The 20,446-nt window shown below is 65.3% G+C and overlaps 4 protein-coding genes across 4 annotated transcripts; 2 read left to right on the forward strand and 2 right to left on the reverse strand.

Moving 5' to 3' along the window:
- Positions 1 to 1,493: 1,493 nt before the first annotated feature.
- On the reverse strand, positions 1,494 to 2,217 carry EMIHUDRAFT_45247 (hypothetical protein; the record flags this gene model as incomplete). Its single annotated transcript, XM_005788619.1, has 2 exons — positions 1,494 to 1,580; positions 1,699 to 2,217. Coding segments are annotated over 2 exons (606 nt in total), but the record flags the coding sequence as incomplete, so codon positions are not given.
- A 5,557-nt stretch (positions 2,218 to 7,774) lies between these two features.
- On the forward strand, positions 7,775 to 9,058 carry EMIHUDRAFT_440631 (hypothetical protein). The gene is made up of 3 exons (XM_005788620.1): positions 7,775 to 7,849; positions 7,921 to 8,297; positions 8,422 to 9,058. Exons 1-3 carry the CDS (start codon positions 7,795 to 7,797, stop codon positions 8,866 to 8,868), a joined length of 879 nt encoding a protein of 292 aa, XP_005788677.1. The 5' UTR covers positions 7,775 to 7,794; the 3' UTR covers positions 8,869 to 9,058.
- Positions 9,059 to 11,626: 2,568 nt separating this feature from the next.
- EMIHUDRAFT_226539 (hypothetical protein) lies at positions 11,627 to 12,506 on the reverse strand (the record flags this gene model as incomplete). Its single annotated transcript, XM_005788621.1, has 3 exons — positions 11,627 to 11,638; positions 11,848 to 11,936; positions 12,005 to 12,506. 3 exons carry the CDS (start codon positions 12,504 to 12,506, stop codon positions 11,627 to 11,629), a joined length of 603 nt encoding a protein of 200 aa, XP_005788678.1.
- Positions 12,507 to 17,444: 4,938 nt separating this feature from the next.
- EMIHUDRAFT_110301 (hypothetical protein) lies at positions 17,445 to 18,764 on the forward strand (the record flags this gene model as incomplete). The annotated part of the gene is made up of 3 exons (XM_005788622.1): positions 17,445 to 17,857; positions 17,941 to 18,149; positions 18,232 to 18,764. 3 exons carry the CDS (start codon positions 17,445 to 17,447, stop codon positions 18,762 to 18,764), a joined length of 1,155 nt encoding a protein of 384 aa, XP_005788679.1.
- Positions 18,765 to 20,446: the final 1,682 nt, after the last annotated feature.

Below are 20,446 nucleotides of genomic sequence, written 5' to 3' on the forward strand. Positions count from 1 at the left end.
GGAGAGCGACCGTACCTCGTTCGCCGCTCATCTCTGTCTCTCAACTGTACTTTTAGCTCACTGGGACTGTATCATCTAGAGTTTGTTGTGGAGGTTTTACGTTGTAGAGCGCCTCTACATCGCTTTACAACGCAGGCGCTTCGTCACGCGCCGGATGTAGAGCTCTACAGCTCTACAGCGCTCTACAGCGCTCCAGAGCGCTCTACATACATCTCTACAGCTCTACAGCGCTCTACACTCTACATCCTCTACACCCTCCCTCAGTCAGGGCCCGCGATGGCAGCCGTCCCGCGAGGCTGGGGGGGGGGGGGGGGGGACAAGCGCGCAGCCATTTGTGCGTTGTGGCGGGGGCGGCGGACGGCTGCCATCGATTGTCACCAGCCATGCTCCGGTGGCGGTGCCGGAGGATGGCTGCACTGGCTGTGACCTACATAGCCATAGTAGATGGCTGAAATGGGCTGTCCCCCAGCCATCTTACCCAAAGAGATGGCTGCAACGTAGCCACAAGCCAGGAACCAGCTCAGCCAAGAGGGCTCACCTCGAGGCGGGCGGTATGGCTGCGGTAGTGCGTCTCCACACAGCCACTGTCTACCAAGGATGGCTGCCGTGTGTGTATTGCAGCCACATTAGGCTGGAGGATCTCCCCTGTGGCGCTGCACTGCAGCTAGGTAGCTCAGCCATCCTTAGAGGTAAGATGGCTGTGCGTAGGAGCCAGCACAGCCAAATCTCTGGTGTTACATAAACTTACATTCGGAGGTTAGCCAGAGCACGAACAGTCCGCCCACCCCTCCCTTGTGGGTAGTTAGGTTGTTGTGTGTTGGCACATCGTCAAGACCGACAAGAGAGCTCACACACGAAGTACATCACACAGCGCGGGAGGAAAGCGGCGAGTCTCAATTCCAGAGGGGTCGTTGTGGCGGCGGCTTCGGTGCTTCGGCTTGCCTTGCCTTGTGTTTTCTTTCTTTCTGTACAACACTAGCAAAAAGAAATCAAACAATCACACCTGCGACGCCCTTCCTGGCCGTGTCATCGTCGGCGTGGCGCGCCGCGAACCGGCGTCCGCCTTTGGCGTCACCTTGTAGCGCTTACCACCGCCGTACCGCTCCCGTCCGTAGAGCGTCACTCGGTAGACGACCGCGAGACCCACTGCCATAGGTCCGGGCACCCAGGCGAACTGGTTGGTCAGCACAAATTTGCTGGGTTCGTCGAGGGCGATGGTCCCGAAGACAGAGGCGCCTACAGGCAGAGCCCCCGCGTGTGGGCCTGAGCAGGTCCCGAAACGAGCGGTGCCCGCTCCGCGGAGGAGCAGAGGCCGCGCCGAACGCGGCGATCGCGAGGAGGAACCACACGCAGCCGACGCACTTTGGGGTCGCAAAGCTGGAGCAGAGCTGCGCGTACTTGTAGGCGTCGGAGCGCGCCTATCAACCGCAGTTGGTGTGAGCAGCGCACCATCACACCTGCGCGTGGCGCGCATCTGGGGTGTCGCGCGCGTCCGTGCGCGAGATGGTGTCGTCGTAAATGTCGACGGTGGCGTACATGGCGTTGAGGGTGCCCACAAAGAGGAGGACCGAGTAGAGGAGCTGTGGCAGTGGGGAGGGCGGCGGTCAGGATTCGGCAGGGCGGGACGGCTCGTCGCTCCGCCCTTTCACTGCAGCAGCGCGTCGGGGGTGGTGTTCAATCGGGCCACTCGGGGCGCACCAGGTCCCAGATGTGGTTGTGGCTGCCCGGGTCTCCGCCCATGACGTACGACAGCACGGTGGTTGTCCCGAGCAGCGCCCCAAACGCGATGCAGCACGCAATGAGCGGCGTGCGCTCCTCATTGGACTTGCCAAAGATGGCGTACGCGAGACAGATGACGCAGGCGGTGAGCATCACGCAACCCGTGACGCGCGCCCAACCGTAGTTGGAGACTGAGAGGATCGTTAGGACGCCCCAGAGGGTCGACCCGAGGTAGCCGGCGGGCAGTACGACGTGCTTCGACATTGTCATACGCCTCGTGTCGCCCTGCCAGTGAGTGAGCCCGCCCTCGTTCCAGTGCACCTCGATCCCGGTCACCTTGTTGCACGTCAGCCAAGCTCCGCATGCGTGCGAGAACTCGTGCATCAACGTCGTCCACAGCTTGAAGGGCTTGAAGACTGGCGAGCGCCACACGAGGCCCACGGCGGCGACGTAGCAGGAGAAGGTCACAATGAAGAAGGTCTGCTCGTCGTTGCAACAGCCAACCATCCGGTGGCGGCTCGTCGGAGTGCGGAGCGGATTCGGCTCGGAGGCAACGGCACAGGACGGTCGCGGCGCGAGTTCGGAATTTACGGATCTGTTTACGCTTGACGACATCCCGAGACGCTCTGTAGCGGTTGTGTGACCTTGGGGCTCTGCTTTTGTTTCTCTCTTGAGGGGTGGGCGGCTCGAGGCAGGCAGGTCCTATCTCAGTGCTCGGTGCTCGGGCGGGCTGCTTCTGACTGACCGGTCTAAAACAAACCGCTGACTGGGACATCATGCGATGACGTGATGAGGAAAACTCCGAGGTCGCGAGCTCGCAGTCAAAAATCTTCCGCGAGCGCACGTGTTGCAATGCAAAATGGGCTCCAATGCCGTCGCTCCATCCTGCGGCATCTGGCGCGCCCAGCGGTCAAACGGCCTCAACTACAGCCTATTCATTCCTGCCACAAGCCGCAGCAGCACCGCCCTTCCGCTGTTCCTCTGGCTCCACGGCCTGGGAGGAGGCGGCCTGGTCGGCGGTGACGCCTGGAGAAGGTGCCATGTCCCCATCCACCGCAGGGGCCCGCTTGGCGTCTTGTCCCGACTTGTGCCACGATTTACCTCACAAGGCACATCGCCGGCGTGCCCTTCTACTCCTCGCAGCCGGTGGTACCGCACTACCTGATCATGCCGCTCGCAGCGCGTGGCTGGGTCGATCACGGCCCACGAACCGGCGTCTTGTTGCTAGCCCCTCCCACCGCCTTCAACCATGCCACATCACCCCCTCCCTCCAAAACGATCACCTCCCTCGTCCATAAGAATCAGAGCCACAAGGCGCTGCTCAGAGCCAATGTGCAACGCTGATAGGGTCTCACCCGCTGAAAGGACGTCCCGTCCGCTCGCTCCAAGTTGCCGCAAGATTGGTGCACCTAGTCGCCGCCAGGTCGCTCGTCACCGTGGCGTGGCGCCCCGTGGATCGGGAGCGGCTTGTGGTCGGAGGGGCAAGCATGGGCGGCTACGCTACTTGGGCGCGGCGCACCCTCCCCACACGAGTCCAAGCCTTTGGGAGTGACGGCAATGATGGTGATAGGAGCTCATTGCGAGGCGGCCGGGCCTGTTCTCCGCGGCTGTGCCAATCAGTGGCGGGGGTGACCCCGCCCGCGCGCACCTCCTCTCGCACATCCGCATCTGGGCATTTCACTGCCAGGATGATCCCATCGTGCCTGCCAACGGCAGCCGCGACATGTTCACCGCGCTCGTTCGGTCACGAAACGTATCGCACGACCGCGTGCGGGTGCAGCGCGTCGCGCAGGGCACGGAGCGCGAGGCGGACGAGATGAGTATCCGGCCGGTGGAAGGTGAGCCCTGGGCAGAGGTGCGATACACGGAGTACACTGGTCGTGCCGCGAACGCTCCGAAGCACAACGCGTGGGCGCGAGCCATGAGCGACGTGCGCCTGCTGAGGTGGCTGCTGCCGCCCAAAGGCAGGTCGGTGATGGCGGCACCGGAGGCCCAAGGCGGTGGGCGGGCGGCGCGAGACGCGCGTGGCCCAAGGCGGTGGGCAGACGGCGCGAGCATCAAGAGAGGCCGCTGTTCGCCCCGACCGATGCTGGGGAGATGAGGTGAACGTGCGTTGGCGAGCGCGTTGCCAACAAGCAATGATGCTCGAGCTCAACCTTTACTGCCCGGACATGGACATGGCATGCTCATGCATTGCTCCATATCTCGTCGAATCTCGTCGTGTCCGTGTCATGCTGCCACCGCGCAGAGTCGCGCGAGGGCGGCATTCCGGCATAGCAGCATGTGTGTGATTGCGAGAGCGGCCCAGGTCGCATGTGCAGCATGTGTGTGAGAGGAGAGATGCCGCATGTGCTTTAACCCGCGGCTGAATTCTTTTTTGTTTGTACGGACCTAGAGGCTAGAGTTGTGAGAGAGCGTTTTAACCCGATCCCGATCATCCGGCCCGCTGGGTGCGCTCCTTAGCTCCCCGGCCCTGGATGTGAGGCTACCGACTGCACTCCAAGTGCTCCAAGTTTTGTCGTAAAGAAAACAAGAACACAACGCACTCTCTCACGCTACAAGGGAGTAAAGAAAGAAAGAAAACGGACAGCCCAAACGAGGGATGGGAGGAGGACAGGGTCCCCACCTGCACGAGCAGGATTTGGTGTTGGCGAAGAAAGAAAACAGAAAATTCAAACCCCCGACGACCCGAGGGCAGCTCCGGTGAGGCTCCCCGCGAGAATTCACGGAGCCCCGCCGCGGAGCGACTGGGTCTCACTGTGTATTGTACAGCCAATCGGTCTTCGAGCTACGCAACATACGAGCACTTGGAGCACTTGGAGTGCAGTCGGCAACCTCACATCCAGGGCTGGGGAGCTTACTTCCATCTTCCTCTTGATCACAGCGGATTTTGGTCACAATTTTCACATCATCGCAGAGAGACGCAACGCGCTCAAAAAGTAGCAGGAATGGCTCAGAAGGCTCCAAAAGGGGCTCCCGGCCACTAAATTTGTCCGCCCGGCCGATGCAAATGTCGTTTTGGGTGTCCGTCCACTGAAAACGGACTCCGGCAAGCACTTTTTTGGCGCCGTGGCCGTGCTCGGCGCGCGCAGCGCGCGGAAAACCGTAAATCGGTGCCATTTCAACCGTTTTCCACGGGTTTTTCTTGTGCATGTTCGGCCTGCCCAGCACCACAAGTCTAGGGGTTACACAGGAGGATGGGACAGGTGAGCGGGGCCACGCCGGCCGCGCGACGGCGTGTTGTGGAAGCTTTGGGATGCGAGAAATAGTAGAGCCGCGTAGAGTTATATCTGGAGTCTTTGCGACATATGAAGGCAATACCAAGCTAAACACCGCTCTGACAGCGCTCAACAGCTGCTTTCCTCTCCTCAAACAACGTACAGTCTCTCACGCAGACACCCCACGGCACGGACACGGCAGCCTGCCACGGACGGAGGCCGCGCCGACCGAGCGGACAACGCACTCATCCGGGTACGGTGGCTCGCGTGCTGCGCAGTGGCTGCTAAACCACCGGCTCCCTGACCCTCAGCTAAGCCCAGTGGCGATCACGCCGACAACAGGCTGTTGCATCGCAAGCTCTGTGTCGTTGCAGGAAGGCTCGGTGGCCGCCTCGCAGCAACGAACGCGTCTCGTCCGTGGATGAAGCATCTGCTGGAGGCGATTGGCTGAGCCCACCGGCGACCGATCCGTGTCTGTCACCAGACACGAGCGCGTCGGAAACTCGCGCTCGGTGCCGCCAACGGGGCGTCTGCAGGGCGGCGCAGCCGCCCCGAGGAAAATTTTGGCGGAGGACGTCTGGAGGCCGTCGTTTGTCACGCGGGGAGCCAAGCTGCGGGGATGCCGTCAGCGGCTTACCCCACTAACTCGACCACGGCGAAGCGAATGCGCTTGGAAACCACAACTTCGGTCGACCGCGTTCGGCAAAAAGTTGTGTTCCGCCGGACCAAGACGGGTCGGTGGTGCCCTGGGCGGTTCACTAGCGCTCGCTTGTGGGTGAGAACGGAGTTCTCTGGGTAAGCTCAGCTGTGAACTTCCCAGTTGTTTGCTCTCCCTCCCTCCCTTACCCTGTTCATGACTTGCTAGCGGGACCTGAGTATTGTATAAAAATACTAGTGGGGGACCTGCGGCGGACCCGCCTCTGTTGTTCGCGGGCAGTGAGAGACGCGTGCCACTCATAAGTCAGTCAAAGCAGTCGCCGTTGCATGCAGCGACTCTGCTCACGTGCCACGACTGCTTTGACTGACTTATCGCGCAAACACGATCGGCCATCGCACCCACCGCAAACACCTCGCCGCACAGATGGGGGGAGGCATAATCCCACACACACCGGAGCAGCGCAGACACCTTACACGTCAGCGCTCGCTCGATGTGGCCGGCGCTCTCCCCTCTCCTATCGCCTTTTCAACGGCGGCGTGCGGCCACGCGCCGCGCCGAGCCGGTCTCGGCGGGAGACCTCGGAGCCGCACGCGATGCGGGCATGCGCGATGGCTCCGTTGGCTCCGTGCCTAAGGCAGATAGATTAGGGTGTGAGCTGCGGCAGCCACCGTTTCTGTACCTCGATCACGTGCAGGCCGTCGGAGGCCGCGCTGGATGGCCCAGGGCCGGCGGCGGTGAAGGCGTCCGTCGATGAAGGGATGTCCTCGAGGGAGCCATCGTCCTACGCGGCTGGTGCACCGGTCCAGTTGTCGGAGTTCGAGATCGCCGTCGACTTGGAGAGTGTGTTCGGCCCGTTGACGAACTCACGGAATGTGAGCGACTTGGTGCACGCTGATTTGAGCATCATGGCTCGCACCTCATCCTAGGCAAGGAACTCGCCCAGGGGCCAGCTGTTGGCTGTTGGCGTCGGCGTTTTGATCGAGCTGCATCCACTGCATGGTTTCCACGTACAGTAGTCAAGCGTAAACGCCCAGGAGTTGGTGCCTGGGTGACTTGCTGATGAGAGCACCTTCCAGGCGGGTAGTCGTGCCCCTCACCTAAGGTCATACGGCGGCGTCAGAGGGGGGGGAGGGGCGCGAAGCGTGAACATGGAGGCAAGCAGGTGGTGGCTGCACCTGGCCAAAGCCGGCGACCTCAAAGTTGTCGTAGGTTGTGCGGGTATCGCTGAGCGTGAGAGGGACTGGATCGGCAGCAGCGCGGGCGGCAGCGGCCGGAGAGGCCGGAGAGCCGTCCGACGGAGGCCGGTCGTGCATCGGCGCGTCGGCCGTAGGGGCCGGGGGGGCGGCGGCATCCATGTACATATATCGCTGCGGGTCGCTGCGGGCCGACGATTGTGGACTGATCGATCGTCGGCGGGCGGTGTCTCGAGTGTTCAGCTGGGACGTTCTACGTTAAAAGAGCGTCGGCGCCGACACGAGAGACTTATAAGGGTAGACTGTAAGGCATATCGGTTCCCTGTGGGCGTTCACTAGCGCTCGCTTGTGTGGATTTGGGAACTGGGGTGTGGAGGAAGTAACACACACACATATGCCGTCCGCGCCAGCTCGCACCACCGTCATCGCCAGCAACCGCACGCCCTACACCGCCACCCTGTGCTGGTGCAGCGAGGGCGCCGAGACTGCCTACGGTCAGCCACTTGCACCTGGGGAAGTGCGAATGCAGGAGACGTTCGTCGGGCACTGCTGGCGGCTCCACTGCGAGGGAGGCTCTGTCGAGCACGTGGCGACCGTGTCCGAGCACAAGCTCACGCTCGAGTCTGCGGCACCGGCGCCGGAGCCAGCGCCAGAGGCTATAGCGCACGAGGCAGAGGCTGAGATGGCCGCAGCGTTCTACAAGCAGAGCGCCGAGGTCGGGTGCGCCGGGCTGACGGTGCGTGCGTCCGACGTGGTCGCATCAGGCGCGGTGCTCGCCGCCGCCGCAATCGCACGCGAGATGCTTCGACACAGCCCAGAGGCGGTCACGAGTCGGTTGGCTGTGCAACGGTGCTCGATCTCCGTCATTGGGAGGGAGCAGCTGACGAGCGACATCCCGGAGCACCGCGCGCACGCGCTCAGCGCCCAGCGCACGCGCGAGCCGGCGCCTGAAGCTCCCGACTCGCGCGATCCGCCGAAATCGGCGGACGACATCCGCCGCGAGGCGATGGCGGCGGCGATCAAGCCACGACTTGAGCGCTGCGACTCTCGCCAGCTCGCCGGTGTGCGGCTCTCCCGCCACCCCCAACCCGAAAACGCCTTGCAGCCTGACCCATAGTCGACCTCACTCCAGGTGTGCTCTACGACCTCGTATCTCGTGGGCTCCTCTCCGACGTGGCCTTGCGCGGCGCGCTTGACCGCTGCGCGCCTGTCGAAGCCGTGCAGCCGCAGGCAGAGGCGACGCCGCTGGAAGCGGCTGCGGAGGAGGTGGCGGAGGCGGCGAGCACGGCCGACGCTGCCGCCCCCGGGGAGCCTGAGCCGCGCGCCGAGAAGAAGCAGCGCGAGGGCCTGAGCGAGATCGACGCGACCACGCGCGGGCTCGGCGGCGGAAGGGTCGTCTCGTGCGGCGAAGAGAACCTGCTCGACATTGCGGCGGACCCGTGGTTTCGCGACGAGAGCGTGCTGTGCCACGAGCTGGGCCACACGGTCATGAACCTCGGCCTCAGCGAGGTGTGCTCGCCCGCGCAGCCGCGGCATGGAAATGCGCCCGCAGTGTCGTCACCCCCGGACAGACTCACTTCACCCCTCCCCTCCACCCTCTTTGATGAGGTGAGGTGAGTCTTGCCGAGGTTAGGAAGCGCGGGAGCTCATCCGAGCGGCACACGCGGACGCGATTGGGCGCGGCCTCTACCCATCGCACTGCTACATGGGGTGCAACGCCGACGAGTATTGGGCGGAGGGGACGCAAGCCTGGTTCGATGCGACGTGCCGCACTGACGTGACGGCCGGGGTCAATGCTCGCGCGCGACTGGCAGCGCACGACCCGGCGCTGGCGCTGTTGCTGCGGCATGCTTACGGCGACGGAGCGTGGAGGTTTACGCAGGGCGTCGGCGAGGCTACGCGAGAGAAATGGCGCAGCAAGCAGCTTGGCGCTGCTGCTGCCGTGGCTGGCGCGGTCGCAGGGAATGGGAGCGCTTTGCCGCCGCCGCCGAGGGCGATGGATCCGGCAGACACGGAGGCGGAGGATCAGATGATGGCGATCGCGATCGCGCAAAGCTTGGAGGGGATGAGCCAAACCTAGCTACTGTACGAGTTATCGTGACTCGCGATCTCGTCGCCGAGATATTCCGCGCGAACGTGTGTGTGATGCGTGTGCGCAGCACGGACCACGGCGGTGAGACTGAGAGAGCTCTCAGTCCTCTCTTGTTCTCTCGCTCCTGAGTGCGGTCCTGCTCCTAGATGGGGGTGAGAGTGTGAGACGTGAGAGCGGGCCCCGTCGCCGTCCGCGCGCCAAACGTCACAAAAAAGACTGAGGCGCCCCGCCTCTTTTCCAAGCGTTTTATTACATGTATCGCTGGACCGCGCTTGCGTGTGCAACGACGTATGTGTATTCTCAGTCGGTCGTCGGTCGTCGTGTGTGGTAGCGCTCTCTACCGCGGTGCTGGCGCTGGTATGCCGGCAGCGGCGAGCGCCGCCTCGAGCTCTGCGACGCGCGAGAGAGCCGCCTCAAGCTTCGGCCTACAGTGCATTCAGATGGGTGCGTTCACCTCCTATACTCGCACGCCGAGGTGCCGCGGCAGCGCCACCTCAATCGCTCGAGCTCGCGCCGCTCGAGTAGGCTGAGCGGCGGCGCTGGTGCCGAGCCGTCGACATTGCGCTGATCAATGACGGAGGCTTCAAAGCCGGCAGCAGCAACGGCGGCGGTCAGGGCGTCGCCGCATAGCCCCGCGGCGCCACTCACTATCGCGCAGCTTTCCGCATACACCACCTCCGCGTAGGCCACGCCCGTCACCGCGCGCAGAGCGGTGCGCACAGTGCCCGAGCAGCCCTCGCAGCGAAGGCCCGACAGAGACAGAGTGAAGCAAACAGCTGCTCCGGGCGCCGCCGCCGCCGCCGCCGCCGCCGCCGTAGCGACGGGAGTAGCAACGGCGTGGGGCACTGCCGGAGAATGCGGCACCGGGGGCGGCGGCGGCTTGTGTGACGGAGGGTTCGGCGTGGCCGGCGAGAGAGATGGGCGACCGAACGGGGGACGGGGCGCAGCCGCCGCGAGCTGGGCCGGCGGCGGCGGCGGCGGCGGCGCCATCGGCGCGAAGAGGCCGCCCGGCAAGCAATCGGCCAGCGTCTTCTCCTGCGCCTCCTGCTCTGCCGAGCGCTCCGCCGCGCGCTCCGCCGCGCGCTCCGCCGCCAGCTGCAGCGCCTCCGCCTCGGAAGCGGTGAGTGACCCCAGCGCCTCCGCCTCCGCGCCTCGCGGCTCGGGACTGCAGTACCTCGACAGCGCGGCGGAGAGCGCGGTGTCCCCGTCCGCGATTGAGAGAGCGGACGAGAGCGTGGCGAGCGTGGCGGAGAGGCCGGCGTCGTCCGGCCACCCGAGCGTCTCCCGCAACATCGCCAGCCCCTCCGCAACGAGTCGCACCAGCTGCGTACGCCGCAGCGCGCCGCCACCGCCGCCGTGGCCGCCGCCGCCGCAACAACTGGCAGCCTCGCCGCCCTGGCCGCCACCCCCCCCGCCGCCAACCAACCCCTCGCCCCCATCGGCGCCGCCGTCGTCCGGTGCGGCGGTGCGGGAGGCGCGCTCAATCGCGCGGAAGGCGGTGCGGAAGGCCGCGAGGTTCGGGCGGGCGCCGGTCGCCTTGTGCTGGCTGATTCCGGCTCGCGTGCCCCGCTGGCAGAGGGACTCGAGCAGCAGCCACGCCTGCTTGATCAGCCGGCGAGATACAGCCGAGGGACAGCCGAGGTATAGTCGAGGTTCAGCCGAGGTACAGCCGAGGCAAAGCCGAGATAAGCCGCGATATAGCCGAGGTAAAGCCGAGGTAAAGCCGAAGTAAAGCCTGCTCGATGAGCCCCGCGTTGCAGTGCGCGTCGACGAGCGTGCTGATCGTGATGGAGTCGGGCGCCAAGCCGCGCATCGCCATCTCTTGGAAGAGTCGCATCCCTTCGGCGGGCTTGCAGCACCGGCACGGAGTGCAGTGGCACACGCCGCTCGTCCGCCGGCAACGGCAGCGCGCGTAACCCTTGATCAGCACCTACGGGGGTACCCACGACGCGTCCACGGGCGCCTGCAGCGCGCGCGCGGCGCAGCCCGCCCGCGGGGAGGCGTGCGTTGTAGATGGCGCCGGAGAGCTTGAGCGACGGCTCGTACTGCCGCGCGAGGCGCTGCGCCTCCTCGACCCTCCCCGCCTCGCACCACGCGTCCATCACCTGCACGCGCGGGAGGAGGGCAGCCGGCGAGGGCGGGCACGATGCGGCGCAGTGCAGCCCGGCCGTGGACGGGGACGTGGGCACCGCCCAGACACGGGGGGAGAGCTGCTCTCGGTGCAGCGACGGCCGCCTCCCCCGAGTCTAGGGCGGGCTGCCGTTGTGAGCGAAGTGACCGACACCTCGAGCCCCGCGGCCTCGAGCTTCTGCAGAGTCTCCTGCAGAGGGGAGGGGGAGGGGGAGGGGGATGAGCCGGCGGAAGAAAAAGCTGTCGCGGGAGAGACGCGCCTCGGCCGCCACCGGCTGCGGGGGCACCGCAGACGCATACCCCTTGAGCAGCAAGTTGTACATCTGCGTGTCCGCGACGAGGCCGAGCGCCTGCGCCTCCGCCATCAGACTCTCCGCCGCGGCGAGCTGCGGCGGCCGCTGCGAGACGTAGGCGTTCATCACCGTCGAGAAGGCGGGCACCTCGATGCGGCATCCCTCCGCAACCATCGCGCGGAGCGTCTCGTCCGCGCCCGCGGCATCGCCGGCTGAGCAACGCGCCTGCAGCCGAGATGCCGCCGAGATGCTCGCCGAGATGCCGCCGAGATGCCGCCGGTGCTTGGCAGAGGAGGGGTGAGGCGGCTGGGAAGGGCACCCGCCTAGCGTGCCCCCTGTGAGTGTGGCAGGTGCGTGGCAGTGCGTGGCAGTGCATGTCAGTGCATGTCAGTGCGGCACTGAGCGGCACTGAGCGGCACTGAGCGGCACTGAGCGGCACTGAGCGGCACTGAGCGGCACTGAGCGGCATTGAGTGGCATTGAGTGGCTGGGTGGCGCTGTGCGGCTTGGTGGCGCTGCGCGGCATGCTCAGGGCCGCGGCGCACCTTGAGCAGGAGCGAGTACGAGCGATCGTCTGGCTTCACGTCGCCCCGCATGTGCCGGTCGAAGAAGGCCGCGGCGGCGAGGTGGTCGCCTAGGCCGGGGTTCTGGGGGTGGGTGCACCGCCGGGGGCGGGCAGGCGCGAGCTGCCCCCGGGCCCACCTGCGTTAGCAAAGGCGTTGAGCGCCGCGTTGCAGACGGTGACGGAGAGCGAGAGCCCCCTCAGCAGCATGTGCTCGATGAGGGGGGGCACTTCCGCGGGCGCGAGAAAGCGCATGATCGCCGAGTAGACGCGAGCGTCCGCCGCGCCCGCGGCCTCTGCTCGGTGCAGGATTCGCCACGCCGCAGCCAGGTCGCCGGAGAGCCCGTACGCGTCAATGAGCGTGCAGAAGGAGCAGCCGTCGGGCTCGAGCCCCCAGCGCCGAAATTCGCGATCTAGCGTCGCCTCCGCCGCGTCCGGACGCCGCGCGTTGCGGTAGCATTTGAGAAGTGTGTTGAGCGTCACGAGAGTCGGCGCGAGGCCTTCGCCCTCCATCGCATCGAGCAAGGCCCGCGCGCCCGCGACGTCGCCGCGCTCAGCGCACTCGCGGTTGAGCCGCTTGGTGTAGTGAATTACCGCGTCGGACGGCCTGCCGCGCCTGGCCCCGGAGCGTGGCGGCGCCATTTGCAAATCGTGGGAGTGGCCGGGGTCGAGAAAAGAGAAATTTGCCTCCGCGAGCCGCCCGCGACGGTTGCACTCGTGCGACGTAGCGGGGGGCCACAACTTGCATCACGAAAACACAAGTAGTCCCGCGAGGTGTGAATTGGCCGCCCCAGTAGCCCCCTTTCCAGTGAGTGAGTGAGTAGTCTTGATACGAAACCACGACGACACACACCAGTCGACTCGTATCGGTTGCCTCCATGAACGGCGGAGCTATTCTCGCGCCCACACCACACCTGGCTCCAACGTGGACACGCCCATAGCTGGGGACACTACTAGGTCATGCATGGCATCAGAAGTTTTATCTCTGGGCCCCGAAAGGCATCTCTAGCAGCGTCGTTACGCATGCGCCCTCCCCTCCTGGGCGCATGCGCCTCACATCTCGCCAGAGCATAAGCCCTTGGTGTGCGGCGAGACGAGTTTTTCGCCATCGCCGCGAGCAGCAAGCCGCCCGCCACAACAGCCGGAGGCATCGCCACGGCACTGACTGCGCCGCGATCCCGCACCCGTCGACGAAGCTCCCCCCGCGGAAGACCGCGCGTAGCGACGCCTTGACGATCGAGATGAGCGCGCTCGAGGCTCGCCCACCTACTGCCCCTGAGAGTTGGTTACTGAGTGGGATCAGCTCCCCCCCTTGGGATCGAAGCCGCCACAACCTCACACCCAACATCACAGGTGGGATCAGAGAGAGACTCCACACCGGACACCGCCCGGGCACAGACTCCCTACCCATCGGATCGCGCAGGGCCCCCTCGGAGCAGCCCACACACAATCACGCATCGGCAGAATTAGTGCCTGAGTCAGGCAGACAGCACAGACAAGGAGGAGAGAGAGAGGAGAGAGAGGAGAGAGAGGATAGAGAGGAGAGGGGAGAGGGTGAGGGCGTGTGCACACGTGTGGAGAGGGAGGGTGTCTGTGGTGGGCTGTAGTCCTACTACGTGGTTACAACCACGCGCCCCTCAGGAGCTAAGGTAGAGCTGAGCGTCCAAGACGCCTCGGTGCCTCCCACCGGTGTGAACCCATCCGGATCTCGATCGGGTTCGCCCTCCGGACGGACCCGTCCCCGCGATGGCCCACGGTCCGCCGTCGCCTGGTTGAACCCCTGCCTCCCGGTTGAACCCCCCAGTCCTCGTACTCGACCATTAAATAAACTCAAAGGTCCACCACAGCCACCACCCTCCGCCTCCACCGTCGAGCCGCGATCGCTGCCGCCCGCGACGCCGCCCGCCGCGTCAGATGCCCGCGACGCCCGCGGCGAGTCGAGTCGGAGAGCCGAGCCGCACCAGCAGCAGCATCTGCACCACCAGCAGCAGCAGCAGCAGCAGCAGCAGCACCAGCAGAGAGAGGCGCCAATTTTGAGGTTGCCCGAGACAGCCTGGAGATGGCCCCGTGTTGTAGCCCCGGTGCCGGCGCCTCACATCTCAGCATCCAGGGGCCGGATCCGCCGCGCAGTCGAGCAGCAGGAGCTCGGGCACAGCTTTGTCGACAAAGAGCTTGAGCAAAATTTCGGCGAAGAAGCGTCACCGGCGGCACACGCCGGGATGAATCCGGACCGATGACATTGTTCGGCACCGCGACGGCGAGCCGCCGCGGGCCCACAGGAGGGCTCGGAGCCGCGGCACCGGTCCGCGCCGCCAGCGGGGCGAGAGCACCAGCCTACAACCTGCCGACATGGCAGTTGCGACGGCGCTTTCACACACACACACACACACACACACCCTTTCCAATTGCTTGATTTTGCGGCGCGTCCCCAGAGCGTCCCCGTCCCAAACTTGTTTGGGCGCCCCCGCGAACCGTATCTCGCAACGAATCTCGCCGTCCTCACCGGCTCACTTTGACCGACCTACCGTCCGCTCGACTGGCCGATGAAGAGCGACCCGTACGACGCGCACTTGTCGTCCTCCCTCCTCGCCACATGACGGCCGCCCCCCGACACCAACAGTCGCGCTCCGCACGCCTTCGAGGTCAGCTGCGGCCGAGCGACGATCGGCTCTCCTCCGATCGCTGGGCGCGGTCACTCTCCGGCCCATCACCCGCCTGCCGATCACCTGTCCGCCTCGCCGCGCGCGGGCCGCTCGCCTGCTCGCCACCGCCGCCGCGCTTTCCCCGCGCCGCCACGCTTCCCTGCACCTGACGGCGCTCGAGCTGCGCAGACAGACGGCGCGCTCTGCAGAGCAGCGGCCGCCCAGGCGGTCGCTGCTCCGCCCCGTCCGAATCCGTCCGCCCGCGCGTGCCGCTGCCGCCGCCGCCGCCGCTCCACCCGGTGCCCGTGTTGTCGTGAGAGTTGCTTTGTGTATGTGTGTCGTATGTATGTGGACTTATGTCACACTTGAGCCTCTATCTATGATTAGTAGACCGGTCTCGGGTTTGGATGGTAGCGGGGGGCCCCGCCGGAGGCTGGTTACTGATTCCCTTTTGGCGGCGGCTGCACATGCACAGACACACAGCCCGTTCCCCTTCCCCCTCAAGACCGCAAGGGCGAGGACACGCGCAGGCCGCACCCACTAGCGATGTGTGAGCTCTGTGTCTTGTTTTGCCAACAATAGCTACACTAGCGAAGCCCACAGAGTGGGAGACTCCTATCACCGCCCCTGCCACCCACGGCGTGACCGTGACGCGTGAGCCTTGGCCGCCTCAGTCAGTGTGCCCGTGATAGTGAGAGACTGCCAGTGAGAAGCCGGAGGAAGGTCGCTAGTCGAGAGAGATCGCCAGTGGAATAGGGAGTCCACCGTGCTGCGAACCTGTCGCTGTCCCTTTTGTCAGTAGCAGGAGAACTAGGAGAGCGCAACCAGTAGGAGGCCCGCGCCTGCCCCCGTGCCGCCGGGTGCAACTTTGTCCTATACGAGAGGGGAATCCCTGGGACCCTGTCGTGTGGGTGAACCCTGCCCAGCCCCCCTCCGTGTCGCGATGCGCTCCCCGCTCCCGTTCCCCTGTGTCCCTGATCGTCCTTACAAGATCCTGCTCGTGCAGGTGGGGACCCTGTCCTTCTCCCACCCCTTGTTTGTGGTGTGTCCGTTTTATTTATTTATATGGCGGCGGCTGGCCCCGCAGGCTCCCTCCCAAGGTCGGCGCACCTCACGGGCACCGGCGGGCACCGCGGCGGCACCCTCGGCCACACCTCAGTGGCACCTCCCCTCGGCTGGCAAGGCAGGCACCTTGGGCGGCGGGGCTGGTGGAGGGCCGGAGGAGGAGAGAAGAAGAAGGAGGAGGCAGCAGCAATGGCGGCCTGCTGTGAGGTACCTCCGCATACCGACCCCTTCGGGTCGGTGCAGCACTGTCCCAACGGATCACCCCAGGTGTCGCCATCTACTTTGATGTATCCGATGAGTGCCAGAGTGCGCCCCTCTCTGGGGGGGCGCGGGGGCCCCCGGAGGCACCGTGCGCCGCGCAGCAGTACGGAAATGGGGCTCCGGCTCCGTTAGTCTCCGTTAGCACCAACTTCCCGATTAAGTACGGTTAAGTAGAGGGCAGATTTGGAGAGAACTCGAGGAGTACATACAGATAGACCCTCCAATCATCAGAAAACTCCAACCTGATCGGTCGTACTGACCGCTCGGACAGATCACTCCAGACAGCAGACAGGCCGACGTCTGCACGCGGCCGGCCGGGCGAGAGGCTTGACACGATCCGACCCTGCGACCCTGACGCTGCTGCTCTAGCTATCAGACATGCACTGCTGACTGCTGCCACAATGTGCGACCTGTGCTGGCCCACTTGGCGGCCTTCCCGGTCAGTGGTGAGGCGCAGTTCAGAGCTGTCGATGGCGCGATGCCGCATTGGTCCCACATTGGTGACACTAGACCACAAAGTTTGCCGGTCCAGAGAGAGGCACCGGCGCTGTCCTGAGAAGGTGCGTGGTCCTTCATGACTGCCCATGCGCGCGAGGCTGTGTAGGCATAGCCTCGAGAGTGCCAGCAGAATCCGATCGAGGGGAATCGGAGCGAATGGCCAGGGGCGCCGCTACAGCGCTCTACACTCTACATCCTCTACACCCTCCCTCAGGCCGGGCCCTCAACGAGCGGGTCGCCGAGCGCGCCGCGCGGCTCTGGGCGTGCCGCGTCGACCCTCTCGAGCGATCGGGCCGCCTCCGGGCGCGGCGCGTCGAACGGCGCGGCCGTCAGCGAGGAATCGTCTCGTTGCTCCCTGGGCTGGGATTCGCGGCTAACCTCGAAATCTGCACCTTGGATGGCTGCGCTCCCTGTTTCGCAGCCATCCGTGCTAAGGATGGCTGGCACGCCTAGATCTCAGCCATGCACTCCTACCGGATGGCTGAGAACTAGGGTCTAGGCATGCCAGCCATCCTTAATTCACATGGTTGCAATTAAAGCATCCTGGCCACTCCGCCTCCCAGCACACGCGCCATTTTGGCTGCGTTCCCGTCAGCGCAGCCATCCTCCGGCCGATGGCTGCGATGGCTGTGTCCCGGCCATCCGATCCGCCCGGCCGCATGATGGCTGGCATACAGCCGTCGCAGCCATCGGCCGGACGGAGGATGGCTGACTGAGCTTACTATATCCTGACCAAGCGTTCCAACGCGATGGCTGAGAGATAACGACGCCAGCCATCCAGAACAAGGGTGTGGTGGCTCGCGGAGCGAGAGCAAAGCCACCTGCGCTCGTGTCGGGGGCGGCGAGAAGGCCGGGTCGAATTCGCGACAGCCATCCTCCGGCCGATGGCTGCGACGGCTGTATGCCAGCCATCATGCGGCCGGGCGGATGGCCGGGACACAGCCATCGCAGCCATCGGCCGGAGGATGGCTGCACTGGCTGGATGGATGGCAGCCAAAATGGCGTGTGCTGGTAGGGCGGAGTGGCTAGGATCCTGCAATTGCAGCCATGTATCCCAGCCATCGGGTAGGAGTGTATGGCTGAGATCTAGGCATGCCAGCCATCCTTAGCACGGATGGCTGTGAAACAGGGAGCGCAGCCGCCATCCAAGGTGCAGATCTCGAGGTTAGCCGGGATTCGCCACTGCGGCAGCAGCGCGACAGCACTGATGGTCGCCACCGTCGACCTCAGTCCCTTCATGGCCGACGAGGGCGTCGTCGTGGGCGCGGTCCCCACTGCGTCGCAGCTAGCAGGCGCAAAGGCCATCGACCTGGCCTGCCGCGACACCGGCTTCGTCCAGGTCATCAACTTTGGCGTGAGCGCCGAGCTGCGACGCCGAGCCTTTGCCGCAGCGGAGGCGCTCTTCGCCCAGCCCGAGGAGCACAAGCGCGAGCGGCTCGCGCGACTACAGCCGGCCACAAACACTGGCTACGCGCCCGTCGGACTCGAGTCACTCAACCGAGCGCGGCCGGCCGACCTCAAGGAGGCGTTCAACCTTCGGAGGACTCGCTCGACCTCCTCACTTCTCCCGGCACTGGATGAATCGTTGAGGTGATGCCTTTGTCTGACAGGCCAGAGCTTGGGCTGAATAATTTTGCGGGCTGCCCCAACGGGTATGAGGAGACTGCGCTCGAGCTCTGGCGTGCGCTGGAGCTGGCGGCGCGGCGGTATGCGCTCGCCTGCGCGCTGGCCCTCGGCCTCGAGACCGACTACTTCCTCCGCTCGCTGCAGCGCTTCGACCTTTGCACGCTCCGCATGCCGCCCCTAGATTGCAAACGCCGTCCAGCGCTGCGCTTGGCGCGCCTCGTACTCACATGGGCGCCGAGCGCAGCGCGCGAGGCTTGTGTGCACCCGCCGTGTAGGCATGCTACACTACCCTCCCTGCGATCCTCCGGCCGAAGGGCGCGGCCGGCAGCCGGTCTCCTCGTCTGCGATCCGCGTCGGCGAGCACACCGACTTTGGCGCGTACACGTTCCTGCTTCTCGGCGACGGCGCGCAGGGGCTGCAGGTCAAGTCGGTCGCTGGTGGCGAGGTCGGCGGCGCGGCGGGCGGCGAGGGTGAGGGGTGGGCCGATGTCGTGCCCGAGCCTCAGCCAGAGGGCGTGGTCGGGGCGGTGGTGAACACCGGCGCGCTGCTCGCCCGGTGGACAAACGACGTGTGGTGCGCGACGGCCCACCGCGTCATCGTGCCCACCGCGGCCGCCGCCGCCGCCCACCGCTACAGCATAGCCTGCTTCATCGACCCCGATGCCGACTTTGTCGTCGCGGTCGACCCCCGCTTCGCGCGCCCGGGCGAGGAGTTGCGCTACCCGCCGACGACGGGGCTTGAGTACCTGATGGGCAAGCTGAGAGAAGCACAGGGCGTGCAAAAGCCTGCAGCGAGCGGGAGGGACTGAGCGCTGGACAGGCGATCTCTAATTTTGCGCCGGGCCCAGTGTTGTTGCTCGGCGATTTCTTTTTGTCTTAGTGCCAGTGCGCGCCAGTCCCGCGCCTAGTGAGTAGTGTCGTGTGAGAGAGGTTGCATAAATAAAAATATATATGTAGGAAGTGGAACCAGAAGATTGGGGGGGGGGGGGGGTACGAGTTGGCGGGACGAGGGCGGCGAATTGCGTGGTACTGCGTTCGCTGCCGCTGGCTGCACCTGGCTGCCGCCGGCTGCCGCTGGCTGCCGGGCGCCCGCCGCAAATGGAAGACGAGGACTACGTGGTGGCGGCGGCCGCGGGGGCCGCTGGCACACGAGGTGCTCGCCGCCTCCGCCGCGACGCGGTGAGGCACAGAGCATGGAGAGCCGAGCGCATCGGCGCATTGGGCCATCGCGTTGCTGTCAGGGCCTCGGCGACGGAGAGCGGGGCCGAGGAGGACGAGGCCGGGGCGGCGTTCAAGTGGAAGTGGAACATAGACGGAGGGGAGCTTAAATAGAGCAGGTTCAAAAGACTGTAGACTCCAGGAGAGATCTGGGCGACGGGCCCGACGCACGAACACAGAGCTCAGACCTCAGAGGCACAGTGCGCACCCCGCCCCGCTCACAGGGCGTGCATCACACAGGCGTGGACTGCGACTGTGATCTGTGTGACTCCTCTCGGGTTTCTGGGACTCGACAGAGAGGTGTGCTAGTCGCTACAGTCGGACGGCTCCGGCACGTCTAAAAGAAAGAAAGAAAACAGAGAACCCAAACGAGGGATGGGGGAGGAGGACAGGGTCCACACCTGCACGAGCAGGATTTTGGAAGGACGATCAGGGGCACAGGTGGGGCTCTCCTGCTCCTGACAAGGGACACGACAGGCTCGCAGCGCGGTGCACGGTGGAATCCCAACTCCACTGGCGGTCTCATCTCAGTCTAGCGACCTTCCTCCGGCTTCTCATCGGCAGTCTCTCACTACCACGGGCACACTGACACAGGGGTGGCAGGGGCGGCGGCATGAGTCTCCCACATACTATGCGGGCCTCACTATAGCTAGAGGTGCGGCCTGCGCGTGTCCTCGCCCTTGGGAAGGTCTTGAGGGGGGAGGGGAAGGGGCTGTGTGTCTGTGCATGCATGCATGTGTGTGTGTGTGTGTGCGTGTGCGTGTGCGAGCCGCCCTCGTCTGATGAGTTAGCCCTTGGAGCACTTGGAGTGCAGTCATTAACCGCACATCCAGGGCCGGGGAGCTAAGAAGCGCACCCAGCGGGCCGGATGATTGGCATCGGGTTACGGGCTAGAGAGCCCTAGCCCCGGGGGTGCGCGTTCGCAGGGCAAGGGCCTTAAAGTAAACACGGGTCTCCGAGGGTTAGCTCCGCGCTCCAGGTTTCCCCTAGCAGCAGAACGCCCCCTCTACTCGGAGCTAGTAAACACTCGACACGGACTCGACACGGACTCGACGCCCGCCCACACCCCCGGCGCCTCACCACTCCGGACCCCTCTTCGTGGTCTCGAAGGGGAGGGTGGTGGTGGAGAGGAAGGCAGAGGAGGGGGCGGCGGCGGCGAAGGTGGCGGAGGGGGCGGCGGTGGTGACGGGGGAGGCGAAGGCGAGGGAGGGGGGCTTGGTAGAGGAGAGGAGGGCGGCGGCAGCAACGGGGAAGGCGGAGAGGGTGGCGGCGG

Source organism: Emiliania huxleyi (assembly GCF_000372725.1).
Source record: "Emiliania huxleyi CCMP1516 chromosome Unknown EMIHUscaffold_133, whole genome shotgun sequence".
NCBI lineage: Eukaryota > Haptophyta > Isochrysidales > Noelaerhabdaceae > Emiliania > Emiliania huxleyi.